General features: G+C 32.4%; 1 protein-coding gene across 9 annotated transcripts; it reads right to left on the minus strand.

Moving 5' to 3' along the window:
• Positions 1-11,175: 11,175 nt before the first annotated feature.
• Positions 11,176-21,967, minus strand: LOC107847645. Of its 9 annotated transcripts, none has more exons than XM_047399636.1 (11): positions 21,580-21,967; positions 20,840-20,915; positions 19,616-19,979; positions 18,615-18,773; positions 17,203-17,283; positions 15,596-15,694; positions 14,671-14,763; positions 14,450-14,593; positions 12,063-12,170; positions 11,647-11,698; positions 11,176-11,578 (listed from the first exon to the last, which is right to left on the minus strand). In XM_047399636.1, the coding sequence occupies exons 3-11, from the start codon at positions 19,946-19,948 to the stop codon at positions 11,547-11,549; spliced, it is 1,101 nt and encodes a 366-aa protein (XP_047255592.1). In that variant the 5' UTR covers positions 19,949-19,979; positions 20,840-20,915; positions 21,580-21,967; the 3' UTR covers positions 11,176-11,546. The 9 variants fall into 9 exon arrangements, with proteins under 9 accessions (XP_047255592.1, XP_016547519.2, XP_047255595.1 ...); XM_016692033.2 differs by having other exon boundaries at positions 14,671-14,766; positions 21,580-21,891; XM_047399639.1 differs by having other exon boundaries at positions 19,616-20,088; positions 21,580-21,891.
• Positions 21,968-25,148: the final 3,181 nt, after the last annotated feature.

Raw genomic sequence — 25,148 nt, forward strand, 5'->3', positions numbered from 1 at the left:
AAGTTGATTGCCACCATTATAAATTAGCAGCAATATTTATTTAATCAAAATTTGTACAATAGATTCTTGATGCTTCCATGACATATCTAGTTGGGGTTGTTACTAATCATACCACACCATACCATTGAAAAATCATCATTCAAACAGTCACTATAAGATTTATCTCTTGGGGACTCACCTGTAGGGACATATCTAGGTGGGGGTCACCGGGTTCACTGAACCCGTGCTTCCTCCCTAGATCATACATAATAATGTTATTTTTTTAAAAAAATATCTAAATATAGATGTGTGAAATCATGCTCGAAGTATTTCATAATAGTACACCCATTCTCTCAAAACTATGAATGCGCCTCTAACATGTTGATGTGCTTTCATAAATAGGGCTGCTTTAGGTACCAAACTGGCCGAATTAGAGGATTTGGAATGCTTGCAGGAGGCTCTGGCATTACCCTAATATTCCAAGTTTGTTTCAAAATGACTTGTCCTTTTTTTATGTGTGCAGTGGCGGAGCCAAGAATTTAGCAAAGGATGTGCAAATTTTCTTCTCAGTTATGTTAAGGGTGTGCAAAATTAAATATTTACTCATAATAGCTAACATTTAACCTTTGTAGACCACGTAATTACTCGACAAAGGGTGTTCATCTGACCACCCTTCGTTTAAGGTAGCTCCACCCATGTGTGTGTGATAGAGGATGCTCTAGAACGAAAGGTTTTCAAGTTTGATATATGTAGGTATACTTCTATCAAGCTTGATGTAGGTAGACTTTTATTTTCCTGTTTCTATCCAGGTTGCTAGAGCTAATCTTAAAACTCCTAACGAGGGGGCGAAGAAGAATCCTTTTGATAATATGTGCACTTTTTATATTTTAGATAAGTAGATGTCCTCTATGCATGTGAGAGAGTGCAACATAGTGTGTATCAGAGGGGTGAATGCAATATGGATTCCATGGGTTATGCTGAACCTAACAACTTCGACTTAGAGCTTTTATACATACATACATCAGTGGCCGACCCAGGATTTAAGGATTGTGGATGCTTAAAAAATTTAAAAACTGATAAAAGTAAAAAAAAGTCATCTCAATAAGGTTCGAACCTAGGGCCTTCTTCCAATGAAGCACCTTAAGATCAACCTAAATGCCAATGAACCCACCCAACTTTTTGTTATAATTGGTACTCTTATATATTTATACCTATTTTTCTATATTTTTTATGTAATTATACCTATTTCGCGTCGAGTTTAGTGGGTGTCGGAGCACCCCAAAATTCTACATAGGTCCACTCCTGACATACATGCATGCATGCATGCATACATACATACATATACATACATACATACATATATATATATATATATATATATACATATATATATATATATGTATATATATATTTGTAGATACATAGTTTTTCATATGTAGATCGGTTGACCAAATCATATTAATAATATGTTTTTAATATATGTTTTCTTTGTCATCTGATTTATCATCTCATGGTTTGCAAACTATAAGCTTCTGCATGACGTCCTCTCAAGTTCAAACCCAACAATACATATATACATATATATATATATATATATATATATGTGTGTGTGTGTGTGTGTATATATGTATATATATATATGTATATATATATATATATATATATATATATATATATATATATATATATATATATATTAATCTTATTAGTAAGTGTTTAGACAAACAAAAAGGTATTTGGTGCTAGTTAATGATACTATAAAGCTATTAATTTTAGTTCCACTGGCTTTGTCAATTATTGTCTTACTGAAAAATATTGGGGTTAAGTTGGGGTATATAACTACAGAGATCTATAATATTTATGATTTTTGTTTTTTATGTCTAGATATGTCATTCCACGCAATTATCTATTTAAATCTAAAAGCTCCCAAAGAAGGCATTAAGAAGTCGGCGTGTAGGGTGCATAATAATAACAATAATAATAAATAATAAATAATACTGAAATATTCTTACATATATTTAGTTATTTCACTACTAAATAAACACATATTGATGAAAAGCTAAACTGTAAAATTTGCCGCGAATCATATTTTGTGGCTGATTAGTAACGAATTTCAAAAGAAATTAGCGACTAGCAATTTAAAGATCAGTTAATAACAAAGTTCATATCTAAGTACACCCCTTTTTTCTCCACAGTGGTTGTTGTCCACACTTTGTAATTAGCTGAAACAGTAGATACCTCCGCTACATTATAAATTATAGTATATAATAGACATCAACTTTAGGAAAATAATTATTTCAATTTAGTGTCAATCAGGATTCACAGTAAGAAAATGAAATAGCTTAATATAAATCTAGATCTATATTTATACTATAGTAAAGATATGACGGGTCATAGAAATATTGTTTGAATTTTTTGTCTTTTATTAAAAATCTCTATCTTAGATTAAATCATTTTTTCACTATTTTTCCTAATATTTAAACGTTGAAAAATAACTAAATATTTATAGTAAACTTTTTCTTATTACAAGTCATTAGAATTAATGACAACTAATATTGTTTACCAATATGGGTTGTGGTGCAGTGGATGGGGGCTGCTCCACCATTAATCGGAGGTCGAGGGTTCGATCTTGGTATGGAGAAAACTCTGTTGGGAGCGCTGTCACCTTAATGGGCCCTACAACACGCGATCCAAATAAGTCGGAGCTCCAATGCGGATACCGAACACCAGATGGGAAACTAAAAAAAAACAACTAATATTGTTTTCATTTAAGAAGATTTCAAAAATTTAAAAATAAATATGAAAGCATTAGATTAAGAAAATATAAAAAGTACCAAATTTTAAAAAGTTTTAAGTAACTAATCAAAGATTTTCTAAAGATTTGACATTAAAAATAAGAAAAGTTTTTAAATATAAAAAAAATAATCTTACTACAAATATGAATTCAAATCGATGTGTCTCTTTTAGCATCTAGCAACAAGGAAAGAGGTACTGCATGACAAACGCAAAAGTAATGATTCATTAATCACTTAAAACTTCTGTGATAAAATATATATATGTTTATAATAAAATACATGTTATATTTATATTGTTATATTAAAGTGTGAAGCATCTTTGAGAAGTTATTTGAACTTTTTTCACTTCATTAACAATCTCTATAGATAAAATCATCTAATTTTAAATAATTAAAGTTACACGTGCGAATTGAACTAGTAAGCTTATAGATGAATCCCACCCGACCTAATAGCTAAAAAACTCGATCCAGTAAGCAAGTAAAAAGGGCACCGGTTTTGGTGATTAATTCTAGGTAAGGTTAGTTGTTGAAACGTGTTCTGATTGCCAATCCTGATTGATCATTTTGATGTTCAGTAGTTGAGGAACTTGTGTGTTCCATTTTGTTACGATGATGGAATGTGGATGATGAGCTTGTAGTGTTGCAAGGCGCAGGTTAGCTACTGCATAAAATGGAATCTTCCAAAGAGCTACCAAGCTCCAGAAGGTCCCATCCTTTGCATCAATAACTGTGGATTCTTTGGTGGTCCCGCCGTGAACATGTGTTCCAAGTGTCACAAGGTCCTGATACTGAAGCAGGAACATCAATCGAAAACATATATAGATTAACCTATTGGGTCGGTCGGGTCTATCTATTAAGCTTAGGGGCAAATGAATTTTAAAAAGTGATTATAACAGTGATGTGGAATATTCAAATGTCTTTTTTATTTAAATCTAAGTGGCGTTCTTGGTGAAATTTTGTTAGAGAGAGTGATATTTTTGAGTTAAATATTTATCGGAAGAGTATTTTTGAGCCAAATATTTAACGAAGGGGTATTTTTGAGCAAAAAAATTTAACGAAGAGTATTTTTGATCCATTTTAGATAGTTTGAGGATATTTTTGAACTTTTTTCGTTTCCGTTTATTGTTTAATCAAAACATATTTTCTTTTATAATATCGAAGTGATTTTATAAAAATTAAACCCATTGAAGCGAGGTACACATCTGAGGAGCATATTAAGTTTGGGCTCGAGCTTAGCACGGATTTCATGAAACTAGAGTGTGCGTGTGTATACATATATATAACTTATACTACTACTAGTTTCTATTATATAGAAGAGGTGGTTTCGAACACCTCTCATGCAATTACCAAAAAACTCTTCCACCCTCACTTAATTACATATCATGCCCCAATATATAATAATTTCATTATTTCATCATAATGGTTTAAATATTTAATATATTATATTAATTTATATTAATTAATTATAACTACATATTGGAAGTAAAAAAATTTTATTTATTTATTTGGCTATTATGTTCAAAACTAATTTGTTACCACAAATCACAATAATTAATAACTTAAAATATTTAAAAGACATATAAAAATTTTATTGACTCTCATTATTTTAGCAATGCCACATAAATTGAGATAAAAGAAAAAGTACTCCAAATATAATAATTAACAACTTAAAATATTTAAAAGATATATAAAAATTTTAGTTTATTCTCAAAATTATATCGAAGCCACATAAATTGGGACACAAGGAGTAAATATATTATTTGATAATTACGTAAAAATTATTGTAAATCACAATAATTAACAAGTTAAAATACTTTTTGAAAAATAGATAAAAGTTCTATTCAACTCTCAAAATTTTATCGGTGCGGCATAAATCATGACAAAATAAAAAATTATCTTAATTAATTGCAACTAAATATTTAAAGTAAATCAATTTTAGTATTTTAATTGACTTTTATATAGAAAATTAATCTTTTTATTTATTTATTTATTTTCGTGAATTTAAATTTTAAAATTATTTCTTTCTTATATAGAAATACTAATATTTAAACTTAACTTTAAATTTTTAAAGTACAAAATTAATAAATTTAATTTAATAAAATAAATTTCTAATGAATATTTTCTTAGAATTTGTGTTGGATCAATATGTATCAAGTTAAAAAAAATAAAAAAAAATATATAGTAAAATTTTATTATTGTGAAAGATAAATATAATGCACCATCCAATAATATTTAATAATATCATATTTTGCATACGCAAATATAGCATTTCTTATTTAATTAATATACTATTTCGGTGAATTATCGATGATTACTATTGGATATGATAAAATTATATTAATTTTTATAGTAATAACATACTCAATCGCTCTTAATTAATTATTATGAGTCATTTAGGTATTAAGAAAATAAATAATATTTAATGAAAAATAAAATAGACATAAAATGCAAAATTAACTCTTAATGTTTTAAATTAAATTTTCTTCTTTCGAACGATGATTTTACTAAATTACTCCTTATTTAAGTCATTTATGAATTAGAAAAATAAGAATAACAAAATGATATGTCAACATAAAATATTTGATTGACTATCAAAATTATATTAGTGTCACATAAATTGGGACGGGACAGAAGAAGATATAAAGCAACATATATTATTTGAAAATGAAATAAAAAGTATTGCAAATAACAATAATTAGCAAAAAAAATTTAAAAATTGATTGATTTCTGCTTCAATCGTGATTTTAATGTATCAATCCGTAATTAATTATTATAAGTCATTTATGTATTGAAAAATTAATAATATTGAATCCATGATTTTACTATATCACCTACAATTAATTATTATAAGTTATTTATGTATTAAAACTAATTAATATTTAATTAAAAAATCTAAAATAAACATTTATGACATGTCTGATTAAGTTGTTTCAATCGTGATTTTATTATATCACTCTTAATCAATTATTATAAGTAATTTATATATTAAAAAATTAATAATATTTAATAAAAAAAGTAAAATAGAAGTTTATGACATGTCTACTTCAGCTGCTTCAACCATAGTTTTACTAAATATTACCCCTAATTAATTATTATAAGTCATTTAAGTATTAAAAAATTAATAATATTTAATAGAAATAAAATAGATATAAAAATGATAAATTAACTCTTGATGTTTTAAATTAACTTGACGTCTTATATGAGGTCTACTTAAATTTTTTACAAGTATTTTTTATAGTAATTTCGCTATGTCACTTTTAATTAGTTGTTTTAAGTCATTTAAGACATTTAGGCTTCGCTGCTTCAGTTGTGATTTTACTATATCACCCCTAATTAATTATTATGGTCATTTAAGCATTGTGCCACATAAGTTGAAATAAAAAAAATATTATAAATCACAATGATAAAAAATTTAAATTATTTTTAAAATATAATTGGCTATCGTCGACACAAAACTCTGGACAAAGAGAGCAGCATATATTATTCAAAATTTACGTAAAAAGCATTATAAACTACAATAGTTAACAACTTAAAATATCTAAAAATAATTTAATATGTCATATATTTCAAAAAAAATTACATGAAAAAAACTAGAAATCACAATAATTAACAACTTAAAAAATTTAAAAGATATAAAAAATTTGGTCGACTCTTGAAATTATATTAGTGTCACTGAAATTGAAATAGAAGAAAAGTATTATAAATCACAATAATTAAAAATTTAAATTATTTTTAAAATATAATTGACTATCAATGTCACAAAAATTTGGACAAGAAAAGTAACTTATATTAATTTGAAAATTATATAAAAAAATATTACAAATTACAATAGTTAACAACTTAAATTATCTAAATACATATTAAAATAACATATGTTGAACTCATGCTAGATTTCGGAGGAATCCTAGAAAACATATGCAATCCTTTTATTAATTTTTTTTTATTTAAATATATCAAGATTGAAAAGACAAATAAATATCTTAATGTTGGGCCCGTGCTGACACGGGCCATGCCCCTCTAGTAATAATAATAATAAGCAAGAATATATATTAGTTATATATATATATATATATCCTTTAGTATATGTATTATAATATATATCGTAGATTATATAGATATAATATATCGTAGATATTTCCAAAGACTTTAGCAAGATTTTATCAACTTGGGTGGGCCCGGCGGCTAATATCTTTCTTTAATTCTCCTCCGTCCATTTATTTATATGATATTGCATACGTCTGTTATTTTATCTTTTGTAGATATCGTCATTGCTTACGTATCCAAATTGTGTAAAGTTTCGGAGTCAACCTCCATTCTTGAATCATCGTCTGCGTTTGGGTTTTGGGCAAATTGATCCATGGCTAAGATGTCCTTCTAGACATGTACAAGTTGTCTATTCTATACTATCTTCATGCATTTTAATATGTCAATATCCAAATTTACAATCAAATTTACTAAATACTTTTCTTTCTTGTATTCTATTTATTAATTCGGTTTTTTCTGATAACTTATACCCATCCATCACAATGTTATCATTTAGTCTTTTATAATTTATTACCATTCTAGCTTTTCCTCTTACTATTTCACTATAGTTTCTTACTATGAAAGCTGCTAACCTATGTCTTGATGTAGATCTTCTAATTATTCCATTCAAAAATCAACAAACAATTTAAATAATTTTCGCAAGAAACAACTTGAACCAATAGTTAAAACACCAGACGATAAAATATTAGAATTAGAAGAAAGACTAAAAATATTAGAAATGAGAGTTTATAAACTCGAAAAACATAAAGAGGTAATTACAGAGGAAGACTTATTAGAAGTAGAATTATTAAATACATTTGCTGAAAATAATAGAGTTAGACAGAAAAAATCAATGATGATACCATTTGAAGGAATGGTATGTAATGAAGAAAAGAAAATTAGTACAGTCAAAATTTTAGCAAGAATAAAAATTCAAGACTATGAGTTCGAGACTTTAGCTATAGTTGATTCTGGATGTACAAGGAGCATTTTAAACAGCAGAATTTTACCAGCAAAATTAATTAAAAAATTGTCAAAACCTCAAGAATCCATGTAAATGGACGGAGCATATAATACCTATACAAACTATATATCAAAAGCAAAAATAAGTTTTATTAATACTTGTAAAAAATTCTATTAACCATCATATACACTTAGTGAAATATTAGTTAGAGATTTAAACATAAAAGCAGACTTTGTGTTAGGATTAGACTTTATGGTATAAAATAATGGAAGATGTTTAGTTACAAAAAATTGGGTAATATTCGCCAGTAATATCACTCACTCACCAGTACAGACACAACCTACTTTAACTAAATACCATTTTCTTAAGGATAAGCCAAATGAAAACTCAGATGACCAAATAAAATCCGAAATACCACTAGAATGTGATAAAGGAGAAAATTGCACATGTAATGATAATAAAAAGACAACAATGTGTGAAGAATTACAAGATTTATTAGTAGTAGAAGAAATAGAAAAAAACTATACTTTCATAGAAATGGGTACAGAATTATACAACTTTAAGAAGGGTATACAACAAATAAGAGTAATAAAAAATAAAAAAGACTTAGAAAAAATAATATAAATCCTAGACAAGCTAGAGATAGTTGGAGAAAAATCCCTGCAACACTGGGACTCCAATCAAATTACCTACAAATTAGAAATAATTAATCCGAAATTTACTATAAAAACAACATCTATAGAAGCTACAAATGAAGACCTTAAAGACTTTGAAATACAAATAAAAGAGCTATTAGAATTAGGAATAATTAGAAGATTTACATCAAGACATAGGTCAGCAGCTTTCATAGTAAGAAACCATAGTGAAATAATAAGAGGAAAAGCTAGAATGGTAATAAATTACAAAAGACTAAATGATAATATTGTAATGGATGAATATAAGTTACCAGACAAAACAAAATTAATAAATAGAATACAAGGAAGAAAAGTATTTAGTAAATTCGATTGTAAATCTGGATATTGGCAGATTAAAATGCATGAAGATAGTATAGAATGAACAACTTTCACATGTCCAGAAGGACATTTTGAATGGTTGGTCATGCCGTTCGAATTAAAAAGGGGCTCCTCTAATTTTTCAAAAAAAAAAATGAATAGTATTTTTAGTGGAACAATTGTATTTCTTTATCTACGTCTATCCCAAATTTCTTCGGGCATAGTCTAGGCGTATCCTATACTAGTCGCGTGTAAATAACTTTACTAAGCTACATTAAATGTGTCACTACTATACCCAACTATGGGAATATCTTACATTTACTTATGGATATTAACTAATTTTGAAAACTATTTTGTATTAAAATGATAAATTAGTCATTCTATAACCAAACGACCCCTTAGAGCTCCAATAGAGCTTGTATGACTTCATACTTAAAAAAGTTTGACCCACTCATTCAGCAAGACTCATAGTCTTGAATTTGTCATTCTTTATTTTATTTTTTTAATATTAAGTTGTTTCTAAATTGTGTTCTTTATTAACAAGAATTTTTTTCTGTATACCTTTCGGTTCTTTTCTTCAATGACTCCACTTCAGCAACGGAAAGATCACCTTTATACTGCCTTAAGGGGTCGTTTGGTAGAAAGAAAAGTTATTTATGGATTAACAATATTGAGATTAGCAATGTAGAGATTATTTTTATTAAGTATTTGATTCATTATATTAAGAACTAGATATATTACGTATTATGTTTGGGTTTAAAACTTTACAAAATCTTCTTTACAATTATACCCTTAAATTTTTATAGAATTTTCTACTTCATTTAACTAGTCAAATTACTCATCCTTTGCGATCTTATAGAAAAGTTAAAATATGAATAATAATTCTTACTCCGCTTAGTTGATCATTTTTTTTTTTCTAAAAAACAATTGAATTTATTTGATCAAGTTTAATACAACAAATAATTGTCATATTATACAGAAACAATTTTAAAAAAAACGTAAAGCACACTATGTAAGAACATCACAGACTGTTGATAATATAGTTTTAGATTTTTATTTGACAATAATCTTTTGTATTTAAATTAAGTATAAATAACATAAATACCAATCCTTTTGGAAGTAATTACAGTCTCTCTCACTTTTTTAATTATTTTACTCTCTCTCCTTATTAATATACATAACATAACCGACATATACATAACATTCTGTGTATATATTGGGATTTTGTAATATGTTTAGGGAGTTAGGATTTTTTGTAATATTGAAAATATAAGTTGTGTATTTGTGTAATTTTTAGTTAAATTAATCTTTCTATAAATTGAACAATTGCAAAATAGCATAAATGTAGTTCGCATTCGAAGGTATCAACCAACATAAGAAAGAAAATGATATTTACGCACTTGATCTGCATACGCAAAGTAAAACGAGGATGACAAATTAAATGTAACATAACAACCAAATTTGTAGTGATTAGATTTAAAATGAAAATAAAAGAAAAATTTAATAAAAAGAATTAAGGGGTAGTTAAGTTATTTAATTCTCTTATTTATGTATTATTAAGCCATGGATAAGTAATCCCATGATTTCTTAGGTATAAGATAATACACTCTATGGTGTATTAGCTATTCAAGTATTAGGTGGGATTAAATCTAAATTGAGCAACCAAACATTGTATTAGTTGGACTAAATTTTAATTCATGGAATATTTTATTTAATACAACATACCAAACGAGTCCTAAAAGGATCGATTTAGGGTGTGTTGGGATGGAATTCTCTGTTGAAAAATGTTTTTCTAAAAAAACATTTTCTCGATCTTTTATTCTTTTTTTTTTATTTGATATGCAAATAAAAATAATTTTAAAAAATATTTGAATATATCCAAAACACAAAATTACAAGGATTGATGGAAATAGAGTAATGGAGGTTGTGGCGAAGTGGGCGGGAGTGGGGGGGCACAAGGGTGGGGTGAGGTATAGGATTGTGGGGTTGGCGTTGGCAGCGTAGGGTGGGGTTGTTGTTAGGGTGGCCGATGGGAGGAGATAAATGTCACTACTCACTTTATTTCTATTTTTCATTAAGGAAGTCATATTTAAATGAGCCTATTTTCATAAAAGAAACAATCAAGACTTTTAACTGAGAAAATAGAAAACATTTCTGTTTTCCTCCGTACCAAACACACCCATAGGCCTAAAGAGTTGAGGATTTAGCAAGTTGAACTTTTTGGCCGCACTACTTGGTTCAACACAGAATCATACAAATTGCAACTAACAATAATGTCTTTATATATCCTACAACCGGAACCAGTCATTGAAATTGACAGAAAGATGTTTCACAGTTCAATAAGTCTTCCACTTATTTGATGGGCTGGTTAGGACAATATTTATTGTTAATTAAATACATTATCTTACATATGCCAGACATAATTTGCATCAATAATTTCCATTATCTTTCTTGAGTATCTGGGGAACGTAGAGCGCGACACAACACATTGCTGAGAATTCGAAGCCAATAATGGTAATATTTGTTCCAATTTACATTTACATAACTCCTAATTGCAATAAGATTAATCCAAATCAAACACTAAATCAGTGAATGATAGCACCATAAGTGTATTTAAGGTTTCATAGCACAAACCTTTTTTGGTTTGGAAAGAATGCTGGCATAATATGCAGAGACCATCAAAGAATCAAGATTCTGCCAAGCACTGGACCTAGTGGTTTAGCGCATAGAAATCCTTGTGTGTACCATTACTATGTTTCTGCAAATCTACTCGAAAACCATCTCTGTAGCTTTGTCATTTCTCTACCTCCTCCTGAATTTGACCCTCTGCATTAACAGACGCAGTTAGATAACATCGATGACCCTCAAAATGTGTGCAAGAAAGTGACTCTTACCAGGAAGTTCAACAGCCAAGTTTGCTTGCTGATCTGCATCAGAGTTTGACTCCTATTAAACGAAGAGCAAGAGACATGTCAAATTTCTGCAAAATTACGTACCCAGCATAGTCCCACAAAGTGGCGTTTGGGGAGGGTAGAGTGTACGTGCAGCTTATCCCTACCTCAAAGGTAGAGAGGCTGTTTCTGCTAGACCCTTGGCCCAAGAAAATCCATCCAATCAAGGAGAAGATAATAGGTAAAAATAACATTTTTTTAAAAAAATAATAATAAATTAAAGGTAATATCCCAGACACGAGGAATATATGTAGTTTTTATGCAATTATTATTGAACAGGCTTGTGACATAAAGTGAGACCACGTTTTGATAAGTTAAGTTGTGCAAATGAAAGAAGAGAAAGGATGTTAAAGAATTACCCGAAGGACATGAATGATGCGGAAAGAAACAAACCGTTCCTTCAGTTGTTTTGCCTGCTCAAACACTGTGGCAATATTTTGATTTTTAACCTTCCACAGACCTTGGACCTGTGTGGCAAATTACAACCTCATTAAAGTGAAATATCAAAGGGACTGAAAATGAAGAAAACAAGAAACCATAAAATAAACTAAGAACAGAGGACAGCCAATAAGCAAAAGTTAAACAATATCGAGCTTGGGTTCAGCAATACTTTTGGAGAATTCGAGCAATCTAGAGGAACATCTCATCAGATCCTTACAGCTTGTTAATTTTTTTCCTTTAAGATGAAAAGAGATTTTCTATGTTCGACTTTTTCTCTACTCTCTTGACCTTTCTGCAGTATGAGGAATCTACCTCTTCTAGACTTTTCCTGTTTTGCCAACTTATTTCAGTCCATCCTTCATTAGTATCATCGCCAAGCATAAAACCATTACTAATCTCGAATATTTGTTAAAATTTCCCATTTTTTCAAAATAACATGTTTTCTGAACTTACACTGAACTTGAATTGACAGTAGTAACTGACCTACCAATGAATATCTTTTTTCGGGATTTAATCAAAGTTATCAAACGTTTCTTCTTTCTTCTCTAACACAGTGGTTGAGTTAGTTCACAAGGAAATTATGGTTACAATATGTCAGAGAGGTCAGAAGAACCTTATCCCATACAGAAAAAATAAAAGGCAGATGAGACTTGAGGAAATGACACTACAACAACAACAACAGACCCACTGTATTCCCACAAAGTGGGGGGTCTGGGGCGGATATTATGGAATGAAATTAATAACTTCAAGAAGTAATGAACAAACAGTCATTTCTCAAGAAAATTAATGAACAAACAGTCAGAAAATTGTTAGATAGCTCACTACCAACTTCCTGGAGCTTCTAGATAAGCAAAATACTCCACCAATCCAGGTAAAGATTAAAGAAGGGAAAAGGTTCAAAATACCCCTCTACTTTCATCTATGAGCTACTATAGGGCCAAATATACCCTACCCCTCTTTTTAACACGTTTCCACCATAACAAGGTGAGAACCCACGTGGCCTGACATTTGGGTGAGTTGGAAGCCACATGAGATGCCACCTAACAGACATTCTTTTTCCATTTCCATTTCAAATTTTTATTCTTTTTCCTTTTCCTTTACTCTTTATCCATTTACAAAAATCCTAGTACAAATAAATTCAAGCTTCTTCAAAAATAGGTGTAGCTAAAAATTTGTATTAGAATATTCCAATAACATTGCAGCTAAATTGTGCCCCAATACAAAAGAAGCAAAATCCATCAACAGCTGGAAAGAAAGCTTTGTGTTGCTCATTAGGGTTCTATCTCATGAACCCAGAATCCAGTCTGTTCCTAATACCTGTAGCCGTGGACACTCCTGCTGCCAATCACTTGGATGTGTTTGATATCTATTGCTGATCTTGTGGTACAGTTTTAATCAAGTTTCCACTTTTCCATCTTTTTAAAAAAAATTAATTTCAGAATTTTTGCTGCTCTTTATTTGTTTGGCATTAAATTAGTGTTACGAATGAACTGTAGACTGAATCTTGATGTCTGAAATTGAGAACACCAAACATTATATCTCGGTATATAGAAATAACTACACCGCAGTTCTGAACTATTTGAGTTGGTTATATGAATTGGAAATATCCACTCAGTTCAAAAATAGAATCTGAATTAATTTTTGGATTAGGGATTTTGTAAATGGATAAAGAGAAACGGGAACAGAAAAGAAGAAAAGGAAAAAGAATTAAATTTGAAATGAAAAAGGAAAAAAAAACAGGTGGTGAGGTGCACCTCACCCAACGTCTGGCCACATAGGCTTCCACCTCACGCAAATGTCAGGCCACATAGGCTTCCACCTCTTGAAATGGTGAGGAGGTGTTAAAAAGAGAGGGACTTTGTTAACTTTGGTAATGGCAGAGGTATTTTTGGCTCTATAGTATAACTGGGGACAAACTTAGCTAATAGATGAAGGTAGTAATTTTGACCTTTTTCCATTAAAGAATGTAATTTAGTTTTTTCCTTTTCTTTTTGATAACTATGGTGCCTAGGTTATCAAAAACAGACAGGGCACCTACTACCTCCCACCAGGTACCTCTATCTACCAATGCTTGGACAGATGGAAAGAAATCACCTAGTGCTTTTGTCTCCGTGGGGGATTGAACGCGAGATCTCATGGTTCTCAACCCACTTCATTGGCCACTAGGCCACATCCTTGGGTGCTAAAGTTATTGAGAGTACAATAGAATGTGACAAGTTCTGATACTGTAGTGTATCATAAAGGAACAATCTCACACAAGGGAAAGGAAAAATAAGCGACCAAGTACATGATATAGAAAACAAACCTGCATACAAACAAGCTTGGAGTCGCCCTGAACACGAATGCTTGTGAATCCTTCTCTAAGTGCATGTTTCAAACCCAAAATAAAGCCCCTGTATTCAGCATGATTGCTTGTTGCCACTCCTAAACCTTCACGTAGCCTGAGGGTCTATTAGAAGGAAGGTTGTAAGTACAGGTAGGAAGAACCAAAAGCACAAGTACAATTCCAGAGTTAATGATCATTACCAAACTTCCATCGTCAGCCCGTATAACAGCTCCTGCACCAGCTTGTCCAGGATTTCCTTTTGAAGCACCATCGAATTCGAGAGTACAAGAACGCTGCTGAAGTTAACAACTATCAGATTCTTTATATCAGAACCCAAACCATCAAGAAAAATAATAAGATCCCCGCCTGATACTTAGCTACAAAGAGTTCAGTTTTCACCATTGATCTGTAAAAGTAATAATTTTGCTCCTCGCAACTACCATTAAGTATAAAGTCATTCTACTTGGTAAACTACATATAGTCAATCCTCATTGTAGCGGCAGCATTTGTCTGAAAATTGCATAGCTGTTATAGTGATGTATTGTTATATGTGTATACCGCATTTGATGTTTAGATTTCATTTAGGTGTTATGAATAAGAGTATGCAAAAATTAGTTTAATGATTTCGTTTACCAAAAAGAATGAATCTCTTTGTTAATCAGAAAGCTAGAAAGACTATGAATGCAAAGAGGCCAACATTAGTAGCCTTTACTCGTAAGTTATGAGCATAATTGACGGACACCATTTAAATACAATTTTTTCCTTTAAGATATTCATACTTGAAATTTACTATGTGCATGGCATTAATGATGGTTATCATAAATATTTTAATATTTTATTTCATACATAATATAGTTTTTACAAAATATTGTGCAAAAGTCTGTTATAAAAGGGTATTTTTAAAAGAAGTGTACCACTATAATAAATGGCATTATTGTTATAGGTAAAACGTTGTTATGACAAAGTAAAACATAACATAACATGAAAAATCGGTTTTGGAGAAAATCAGACTATTATGATGAAAATGCCGTCACAACTACAACGAATGGCTGTTATAACAAGGTTTTACTGTTTAAAGAAATTATTTATGCTTAAAGATTAGACATCATCTTAACAGCCACTCACACCAGATGGTAGAGCTAGAACTTGGTCAGGCTTATGATGTTCTAACTTGACATGCTTTCTTCCGGAATCATTTGAAATAGCTGCTGATCCAACACCATCCTGCAAATTAAAGACAGATGACAATAAACAAGATGATTTACAAAACAGTATTGAGCCAAACACATTTTATCCATGCAAAATTGTAACTGGTCAGCATTACAACTATTCTAAAACAATATACATAACCATCTTTGCAAAAAGGCAGGAAGTAGAACAAATTACTGCAAAGAGTACAATCCACTAATTGCAACTCTATGTGCTCCTTGTACATTAAGATGTTGCAATTCATACAATTATAGAAAAAACATTGTCAAGATGTTTTATTTCAAAGTGGCAGCAACATTTTCTGTTAGAATACTTAATGCAGATTTCTCGAAAATATTAAGTCCTTCCTTTTTGCTCACAAATAAATTACTGAAGATTTCCACATACACTTTCAACTTTAACTTCAAAATACTCTGTTTTAAATTTCAACCGAACATTTTCAAACCCCCTTACCAAGGTTTTAAGTAAGCACATAACAATAAGCCAATTTCACTGACCTCAGCTCCACAAAAGAAAACAGTAAAAAGATCTCCTATCTAGTCATATAGCTACAATGCATCCCAAAAATTCTAGGGATTATTACTCTTAATTTCTTCCTAAATAACCTTGAATTCAGTATAGGAAATTTACATCAAGAGGAACATTTCAGTTTAAAAGAAATAAAGGAAAGAGAAATGGAAATCAACCATTATGCAGTATCAATGCACAAACATGGTAAAGTACTATCATAGACCATCAAAACGTATCAGGTTGATCTGATCCTCTAGCGCAAAGGTCAACGCAATGGTGACAAAAACAAAACACACAAATGTAGTTGATTAATGTTAAGCGACTAAGAAATTTCTTATGAGGAAGAAGACTAATATGTTGTCTTTATCACCCTTTCATGCAGTACTTCCAGTAAGATGCACGTACAAGTAACCACTGCTTTTCTTTCTCTGCTTCTGAAGCCTCTTATCATGAGAAATTCTCTTTTACATATATGGTGAATGTACCACTTAACCAAATTTGTATTTCCTGAACTATACCTGCATCACTAGGCTACGCTGTGGGAATAGGTTCTTAAAAGTTAGAACTATGCTATCCCTAGTACTTCCATGTTTGAGACTTACTACCTTATGACATGATCATTGTATCTCTTAAAAACTAGGCCACCCAGACACAAAAGAAAGATCCTAAGAATCTCCTATGACGAATAAGAATAAAATTTTAACTTGAAAATCAGACTAACTTGTGAGAAAAAAGCCTTGCAATTGAACAAGTGACATTGTTCTCATGTAAGCGGTGTGAAACCATTAGTTATGCATCTCAAGGAAAACTCTAAAAAGGAATCTAGAGACTTGAAGTGCATGCAAGCATATAAAGCAAGTATATTGAGTTCCTTAGGAATAAAACAATGTTTGGAATGACTGAGAAAAGTAATTAAACTTGGATTGTAAAGTGAAAACAACTTCAGAAGCAATTGCTGCAAACCCTGGGAGACTTTTCCACACCAAAACAATATACAACCATCTTATTCTTACCGCATATTCTGACCACACTGCTTCTTGTGGCCTCTTCTTTGGCAAATGATCAGATGTTCCACTTTTTGAAGATGAAGGTTGCTGCAAAAAATGAAATGCTAATAAATCTGGATGACCAATTATAAGAGAAAATGAGGGGAGAAGCAGCATGTATTGTTTTCTGGCACTGCAAATTCATGATAATTATTAGAGCATACATAATTTCATCTAAAGCAAAGAGTGCATGGAGAGAGCAAAATCAAAAAACTTTCAGAGAGACAATCAGAGAGAAGAATCAGAGACATAGAGAATGATGGGGCAATGATTGTTTTGGTCGATCTTTAGTTAACTATAATGTGGACCTGAAAATACGCAGTAGAAAATTAAAAGGGCTAAGTACAAGACTACTGATATTTAATCAGCATTCAGAGAAATCCTTGATATAGAACATAGAAGAAACAGAAACAACAACAACAATATACCCAATATATTCCCACAAAGGGGGGGGCTGGGGAAGGTACGTGTATGCAGTCCATACCACTACCTCAGAGGTGAGACAGAGAGGTAGTTTCCAATAGACCCCCGGCTCAAGACAAAAACCGTCTAGAAAAGAAATAGTAAAGAACACGAAACAATAGGTATTAACACACCACATAATAACATAAACAAGGCTATCACCAAGTAATACAACAAACGATAACACACTCTGAAACAAGGCTAGCACTATGACTACTAGCACTATGACTACTAGCACCAAGTAATCTCTCAAGGATTCATTGGTACTGCACTTTTTTTCTTGGCGGGAACGACTTATTATAGAACCCATCTTGTGTATCTAGATGAAATGGGCAGAATAGCTATTCCAATGCCAAAAATGTAGCATGCCTGACGATGTCAAAGAAACTCTTACAGTTTTTCCTTGCACCATTATTGAAATGGTAAGGATGTAGTACTAAAATCATTAGTTCTCTTTATCTGAGGAATAGGAGTGTCAGAAAGTTTTTTCATTCCTTCTATGACATTAAGACACAAGCCAAGTTTTAAAGTTGGAAAGAAATCTTTCAATTGAGTCATCATGGTTGGATTATGAAACTCTGATCAGACTCTCTAGGCAGAAGACACAAATTTAGCCAGGCACCTCATGGTTTTGTTTCTGGAGATCAGCTGCACTCAATGCGTGACAATTCCAGTTTTTATTTAGCTCGTTGCTTTTAAAATTATCTTGGGATTCCTTTGAGGTTGATATAAAGTATAAACTGAATTTAAGTTGCAAAATATACATTAGCCTCCTTCCCAGAGACAGGAAATCTGACTATGAACCTTTTTTGATAAGTAAATCTGAATATTAAACCTTATTGTCAACAAGTTTTGAAATCAAATACTCACCTTTAAAAAGGAATAGATGATCCAAGAGAACTGCACACGAACTTTACCTGAAAAGGGCATGGTACTAGAGTCCCAAAGAGATCTTCGGTAAGATCTGCAGCTCTGATAGAATAGAGTGCATTTTTAAGCCCGCAAGAGAGAAGATATTCTTCTGTATCCTTAGGCATAGCGTAGCCTTTATAAACACTAACAGCAGGATCACATATCTGCCAGAAATAGAAGAGGAAGAAAAAACAATGCATTATATCAATTGCAAGTCTGGAAACTTCATTGTGATAACATATTTCTTCTTTTATTTCTATGCTAATATTTATTTATATTTCATTTGTTATCATATCACTAGATTTCACTAAAATAAGCCTACAGCACGGAGAATAGACTATCGACCAAAGTTTCACAGGATTTGACCCCTTCTAATTGTGTAAGAAGTCTAAGAATCCACTGTGAAGTCATCTCACAAGCATCATCCAATTACTGCAGAAGTCCTATCCATCCGTACTACATGTTCTCAAGTATGCTACCTGGCAATAGGCAGATGAAGTGGCAAATCCTAACAATATGGAGAGCAGGAGAAGGCATGGTTGCAGAACACGAACTTAGGAAAAATACTTTCTAATGGAAGCATAAACAATTAACTCAATTACCACTTTCTTTTATCCTCAAAATCTCACAGCTAGTGTTTTATAAATACAATGAGATCAAAGAATAACTTATAGAAGACAAAATTGCTTACACTACCCTCCTCTTATGATTAGGACATTCCTAAACGATTGTCATTCACTCAATGTCCTTACCTGAAATTGCAGTTAATAAATGAGGTCAATCTTATTACTACACAAGGTTTTGACATGGCAGAATCTACCTATGTCAATTAATCATCAAGATTATGAACAAGTAATTTTGTACATACTACATACTGTGTCAATAATTTCTGATGAATAGTATTGTACTTTTGTATTTCCCTCGGTAATAAAAGTCATCTACAAACAATAGAACAATTTAAAAACAAATCAATATATGAGTGAAATAACAGTAGTTAGTTAGTTACCGATGATCCGACTTGGGTTTGGCAATCACTCAAGTTTTTGTACACTCCAACCAGATCTCCTTTCCTAACAACAAAGAAACCACTCTCTTCCTTCATTGCTGGAGTGGAATCAGAATTCTGCGATTGAGAACTATCTCCACTATGCTTTTTGGACGAATAGCAGCGAACATAAGCTCTATTCAAATATGAGTTGGCATCAACTTTTCTAATTCTAGCATGACAAAAGTTTGTCTTCCATGAAAGAGATGGAAATACACAGATTGGACGCTTCACAACAAGATGGCTAGTCCTTGTTAATATTGCAGTAGAACATGCATGAAACAAGCTGTTCATTCCACAGGACTTCACTCAGATCCACCAGCTTCTGGAAAACAAACAGGGAAATTATATCTTTGCTCATTCAACTAGTATATGAATCCATTTGAAGATAAGAAAATAAACTTATCCTCCATCTAGTTTCCTCTCTTCCACTTCTGCATACACGACATGACCAAGTAAAAATTGTGCAATTAATAATTTTTGGAATTCTAAAATAAACTCTATTAAGATCAAATATTCGGGATAAGGTGGGACCGTGGAATGGGCCTCTGAGGAGGACAAGGAACGGGAACCAAGAGATGGTTCAGGCATATCAATAGGAGATGCACAAATGCCCCAATAAGGACGTGTGAGAGGCTGATACTTGAGGGCCTCGGGAGAGGTAGAGGTAGGTGGATGCAGTATTGAGGAGAGGTGAACAGACAAGAAATAGCAAGCCCCAGCTTACCGAGGACATCACCCCTAATAGGAGTGTGTGGAAGTCGAGGATTAGGGTAGAAAGCTAGTAGTAGGTAGTTTCGCTTTTTGCTTTTCCTTACCAATAGTATTAGTACTATTTTCAGTTTTTTTTTTTTAAAATTACTTTGTATTTCTCATTCTTAGTTTTCTATTACTACTTATTGTCTCTTGTGCTTCAGTTTCTTTCTATGTTGTTGTTACTGCTTATCAGAAACAACCCGCAAAGTAAGGTCTGCGTACACTCTATCCTCCCCAGACCTTGCTTGAGGGATTACATTGAATATATTGTTGTTGTTGTTAAGATCAGAGACTAATATTTATAAGAACTAGTTAATGTATTTATAAGAACTTTTTAATGCTCGTTTAGTGAAATTAACTTTTTCTTCTATTTTATGCCATTAGCTAGAAAACAAAGAATAGCAAAGCAGAGTTTAATGTTTAATTTACAGGCAAATTAGGGAGGATTCTTCCAGACATTATCAGACTCAGCTGGGACGAGATTGAACAGTTCCAAGATTAGAAGCTGCAATTCCCAAAAAAAAAAAGGGAAATCAAGACAAGAGAATCTGTAGAGGGAACTATACTTTGAACTCAACTAAGTTCACTGACTGATTATAAGTACTAAATTGCTCATTTTCTTGTTTCTTTTTACAGTCCAAACATAAATAATTTTAAAAAATTACCGTAACAGGGTACTAGTTAATTTCCCCTTTTAAAAAGGTCAGACAGGCGTACTAAAGCTCCCGCTCTGTGCAGGTCTAGGGAGGAGCCGGACCAACACAAGCGTCTATATATGCAGCCCTGCTTGCATATTTGCCTGTTTTCATGAATTACTCACGACCTTCTGCTCCCTTTTTGTATCATTAATAGAAAAAACCAACATTCTATTTTATTTACACCTTTATTACATACCAGCACATACAACGGACAGCTTAAAGGTTAAATTTTCAAGAATAGCATGGAGGATTTATCTTCCTACCGCCCTCAAAATCCAAACTTTAAGTCAATATGAACAGTATCAAGAACAGAACTCCATAAAATGCAAACTTTAAGAGAAAAACTCTAAAGGGTGTTCACAAAATTGAAAACGAATTAATCTTGTAAAATATTTAGAATCCTAAATTGTTGGTTTGGGGGGTCAAAATGGATCATCAAATGAAGGTGTTTAACAAGAACAGAAAACATACCCCTTCAATTACCAGATGAAACTGAGGTGTTGTTGAGTAAGACCTTGAAGCATGAAAAAGAAGGCATGAAGAGAGTGTATGAGTGAGCGATGGAGGTGGGTGGGGGCGTGGGTAGGGGGTTTAGAGTTATGGGTGAGATGGGGTGGGGTAGGGAAGTGGGTGGGTGAGACGGGGGAGTAGGGTAATGGGTGGGTGAGATGGGGTAAGTGGGGTAGTTGGGTGAGTGGGGGTGGGTAGGTGTAACTTTTCATCAGCAGTAGGATAGTACGAGTTTAGCCTTTGCGTGGGTGCGTGGTTGGGGGGGTGGGTGAGGGGTTCGGGGTTGGCTGGTTAATCCAGTTTAGTTTAGTTTAGTTAATTAATCCGGTCTGATTCCGGTTCAGTAATCTTGTCAATTTTTCTTTCTTATCCTTTTGATATTTTATTGAACAGGAATTTTTTTTTTTACTTTTGGGGTAACATTGTTCGATTAGTAGAAATAAAAAAGTATGTGGTAGAATAAAACAAAAAGATATAAGAAGAAAATGATATTGAGAATATCAAATTTGTTATAAATGTATTACCATATATATTGAATGCCTATTTATGAAAAAGTTATAAAATTAACTTTGAAATAAAGGAGTTTTCTCCGTTGTATAAAATAACGGAAGAATTTCTCAACAGAAATAAAGAATTACTCTCTCTTCATTCTTCTTGTTCTTACTTTATATTTTATAATACGTTATCAACACGAGTCTCTAACCATCTTTTATCTCCTATCTTTTGATCATAAGTAATTTGTTTATAATATATCTTCACAATGGTAAGAATATCATTTTACTTGTTCTTAATTAATATTCTTATCATTACTTGTTAGTAACTTAGCAGATTCTATTTATTATGTTCTATGTAAAATACTGTAATTTATATTATTGAGATTTATCTCACTAATTTTTTTTTTGTCCTACTCACTTTTGATAGGTTCAAATATATTGGACATCATGAGTTTGTTATTAAACAGATACAACTCTATTGAAATTTTTGGATCTAAGAAAACCTAATTGGTTCGAAATTATTTATGTTTTAAATTTGTTCTTGAAGAACAATATTTTTAATAGGTATAATGATGGATTTAGCCTCATCATATTAAAAGGGTAAGACATTAGAGTAGAGTCCCGATACATTATGATGATAAGATAATTCAATCCTCCCCGAGAGGTACTTCTATTGAGTCCAAATTTCACCGATTTATAACCTAAGTCGTCTTTATATAGATAAGAAATTGAGTTTGAATCTTAATGCAATATATTGATGATTTAATGATAGATAAGGCAAATAAAATAAATTCTAGAGAGAGAAAGACTAGCTTCTCACTAAACTCTCACAATTCTCAAATTACGTCGATGAACAATCCGGTCCCTTTCGAACCCCCTGACACCTCTCCCAACCAAATGGATATTGAAACCACAAGCAAACCTTCCTACAAAGAAATACTGAAGAATGAAATAGTAACCCCTAAACTCAACCGATTCCCGAACCTCTTGACTCAACCAAGCGAAGCTTTGGGGGAGGAGATCGGGGAAATAATTCAACTTACTCCCAAGGAGAAAATCCGGCTATACGCCCCATGGAAGTACTCCATGATCATCAAAGCGGTAGGCTGGAAATTCAATCATCAATACTTGAAAACAAAAATCATAGATCTATGGAAACTGAAAGAACAATTTGCCCTTATAGATCTGGGTCGCGATTATTACACAATCAAATTGAATGACGAAGCATCGCAACAACAAATTACTCAGGAAGGCCCATGTTTTGTGTTCGGATCATACTTATCGGTACGCATCTGAAACCAAACTTTGTCCCAAAAGACTCACAGATCGAATCAACAACGATTTGGTTGAGACTGCCACACCTACCAATGGAATTTTATGATGCCCATATCTTAGAGAAGGTTGGGAGGAGGATAAAAAAACTTATCAAAGTAGACGCATGCACCTCCTCCACGCTTAGAGGGAGGTATGCAAAGTAGACGCATGCACCTCCTCCATACTCAGAGGGAGGTATGCTAGAATTTGCGTCCAAATCCCCCTAAATACCCCCATGAGGACCTCAGTCACCATAGGGACTCACTACCAACCAATCGTATATAAAGAAAATGGCTTTCTCTGCAATGCTATGGAAGACTAGGGCATACTACAAATTGCCCTTTCACCAACCCAGTGACCACACCAACAGAGGAGAATTCATCAACACCGGAGCAACTAAAACAAGAGGAGGAATAGAGAACGGTAGAGTTTGCAAAGAAAAGAAAACAACAGAGAAATCCTCCTAACGGTAAGCAAGGCTTCCCAAAACGTAAAAGTAAAGATGTTCGATGCAAAGTCAGGTAAGTTACTTGAAACCCGCCACTTTCAATACTCTTAGGCGCCTCAGAATCATGACGGAGGCCACAGAGTAGGGAAACCCTTCAATGCCCAATCTTCGATTGGGCGGCCCATAAAAAATGGGCCAACTCGGAAGCCTCAACAAGTGGACAAAATCAAATGGGGTGTTGGGCTCACAGCTAAGCCCAAAAAACACTCACAGAAAAAGACCCACTAGCAATAGGCTGGAGGATTTAGACCATCTGGGCCAAAATCTATTAGGTCCATCACCTGAAGGGAGTCAACCCACTACGGGTCAAGACCCCAATTCTGACTTAATTAAAAATTCCCCTATTAATCAACTCAACCATGTCAGCGTAAAAGGCAATGCGATTCTTGCCACTGAAGCTGACATGTCCCACTGCCATGTCACCTCCCTTTTCTCGTCAAATACTCAACCGTCTCTCTTACACCCAGGAAATATGCCGGCGCCTTTCACCTACAATGATACTATTGTCACTTCCTAAGGCTTGGCATTAATTACAAGTAATGATGATAATGATAAAAGTAAACCAAAGGTTATGGACCTGGATATTTGTCCAAATAACCTTCCCTCCAAAGACTTCTCTGTGAATCCAAACCAATTCTCTTCCTCCCCAGCTCTCTCATAAAACAAAGACAATAGAAAACCCACATCTAAATGCAATAGCATTCCTAACAGAACCACTGAGTTCGAACCACCAACCAATCTCATAGTTGGAGATGGGATTTTCACAAACGTCAATCCCTCTAAGATTGATGCTGGAAGGAAAATAACTCACTCTATTCATATAAGACCCTCACTACCTTGCCTAACTACCTTGGGTCTTAGGGCATGGGAACCTTAACACTAGAAATAATTGCAGAAGAAATGAACCTTATGACCTAATGCCTCCCTTTCTTCCCACCAAAGAACCAATCACTGTTGGAGAAGGGTCCAACTTTTGTACCATCCTTTGGGGCCACCCCACAGTCATCAAACAACAATCCTCAGAACCCCCCAAATAAAAGCTCATTATTCCTAGAGATGGAGGAGAAAAAAAACTCTCAAAGCTATTCAAGACAACAATAAGGAGATTGAGAAAATCCTTGCATCTCTAAAACCTCCAAAAGTAGACGTCTTAACTCTAGAAAGACCTCTCAATCATTTCTTTGAGGATCTTATCATCAAAATGATACTAATTT

This window comes from Capsicum annuum, chromosome 11 (assembly GCF_002878395.1).
Source record: "Capsicum annuum cultivar UCD-10X-F1 chromosome 11, UCD10Xv1.1, whole genome shotgun sequence".
Lineage (NCBI taxonomy): Eukaryota > Viridiplantae > Streptophyta > Magnoliopsida > Solanales > Solanaceae > Capsicum > Capsicum annuum.

Bases quoted from the DNA above. Each gene is read 5' to 3' on its own strand.
- LOC107847645 (XM_016692032.2), bottom strand. From the start codon at position 19,948: ATGAACAGCTTGTTTCATGCATGTTCTACTGCAATATTAACAAGGACT. The intron at 15,695-17,202 runs GTAAGAATAAGA...TTTAATTTGCAG, and splicing joins CAGTGTGGTCAGAATATGCG to GATGGTGTTGGATCAGCAGC. The intron at 11,579-11,646 runs GTAAGAGTCACT...CTGTTAATGCAG, and splicing joins CTTGGCTGTTGAACTTCCTG to AGGGTCAAATTCAGGAGGAG.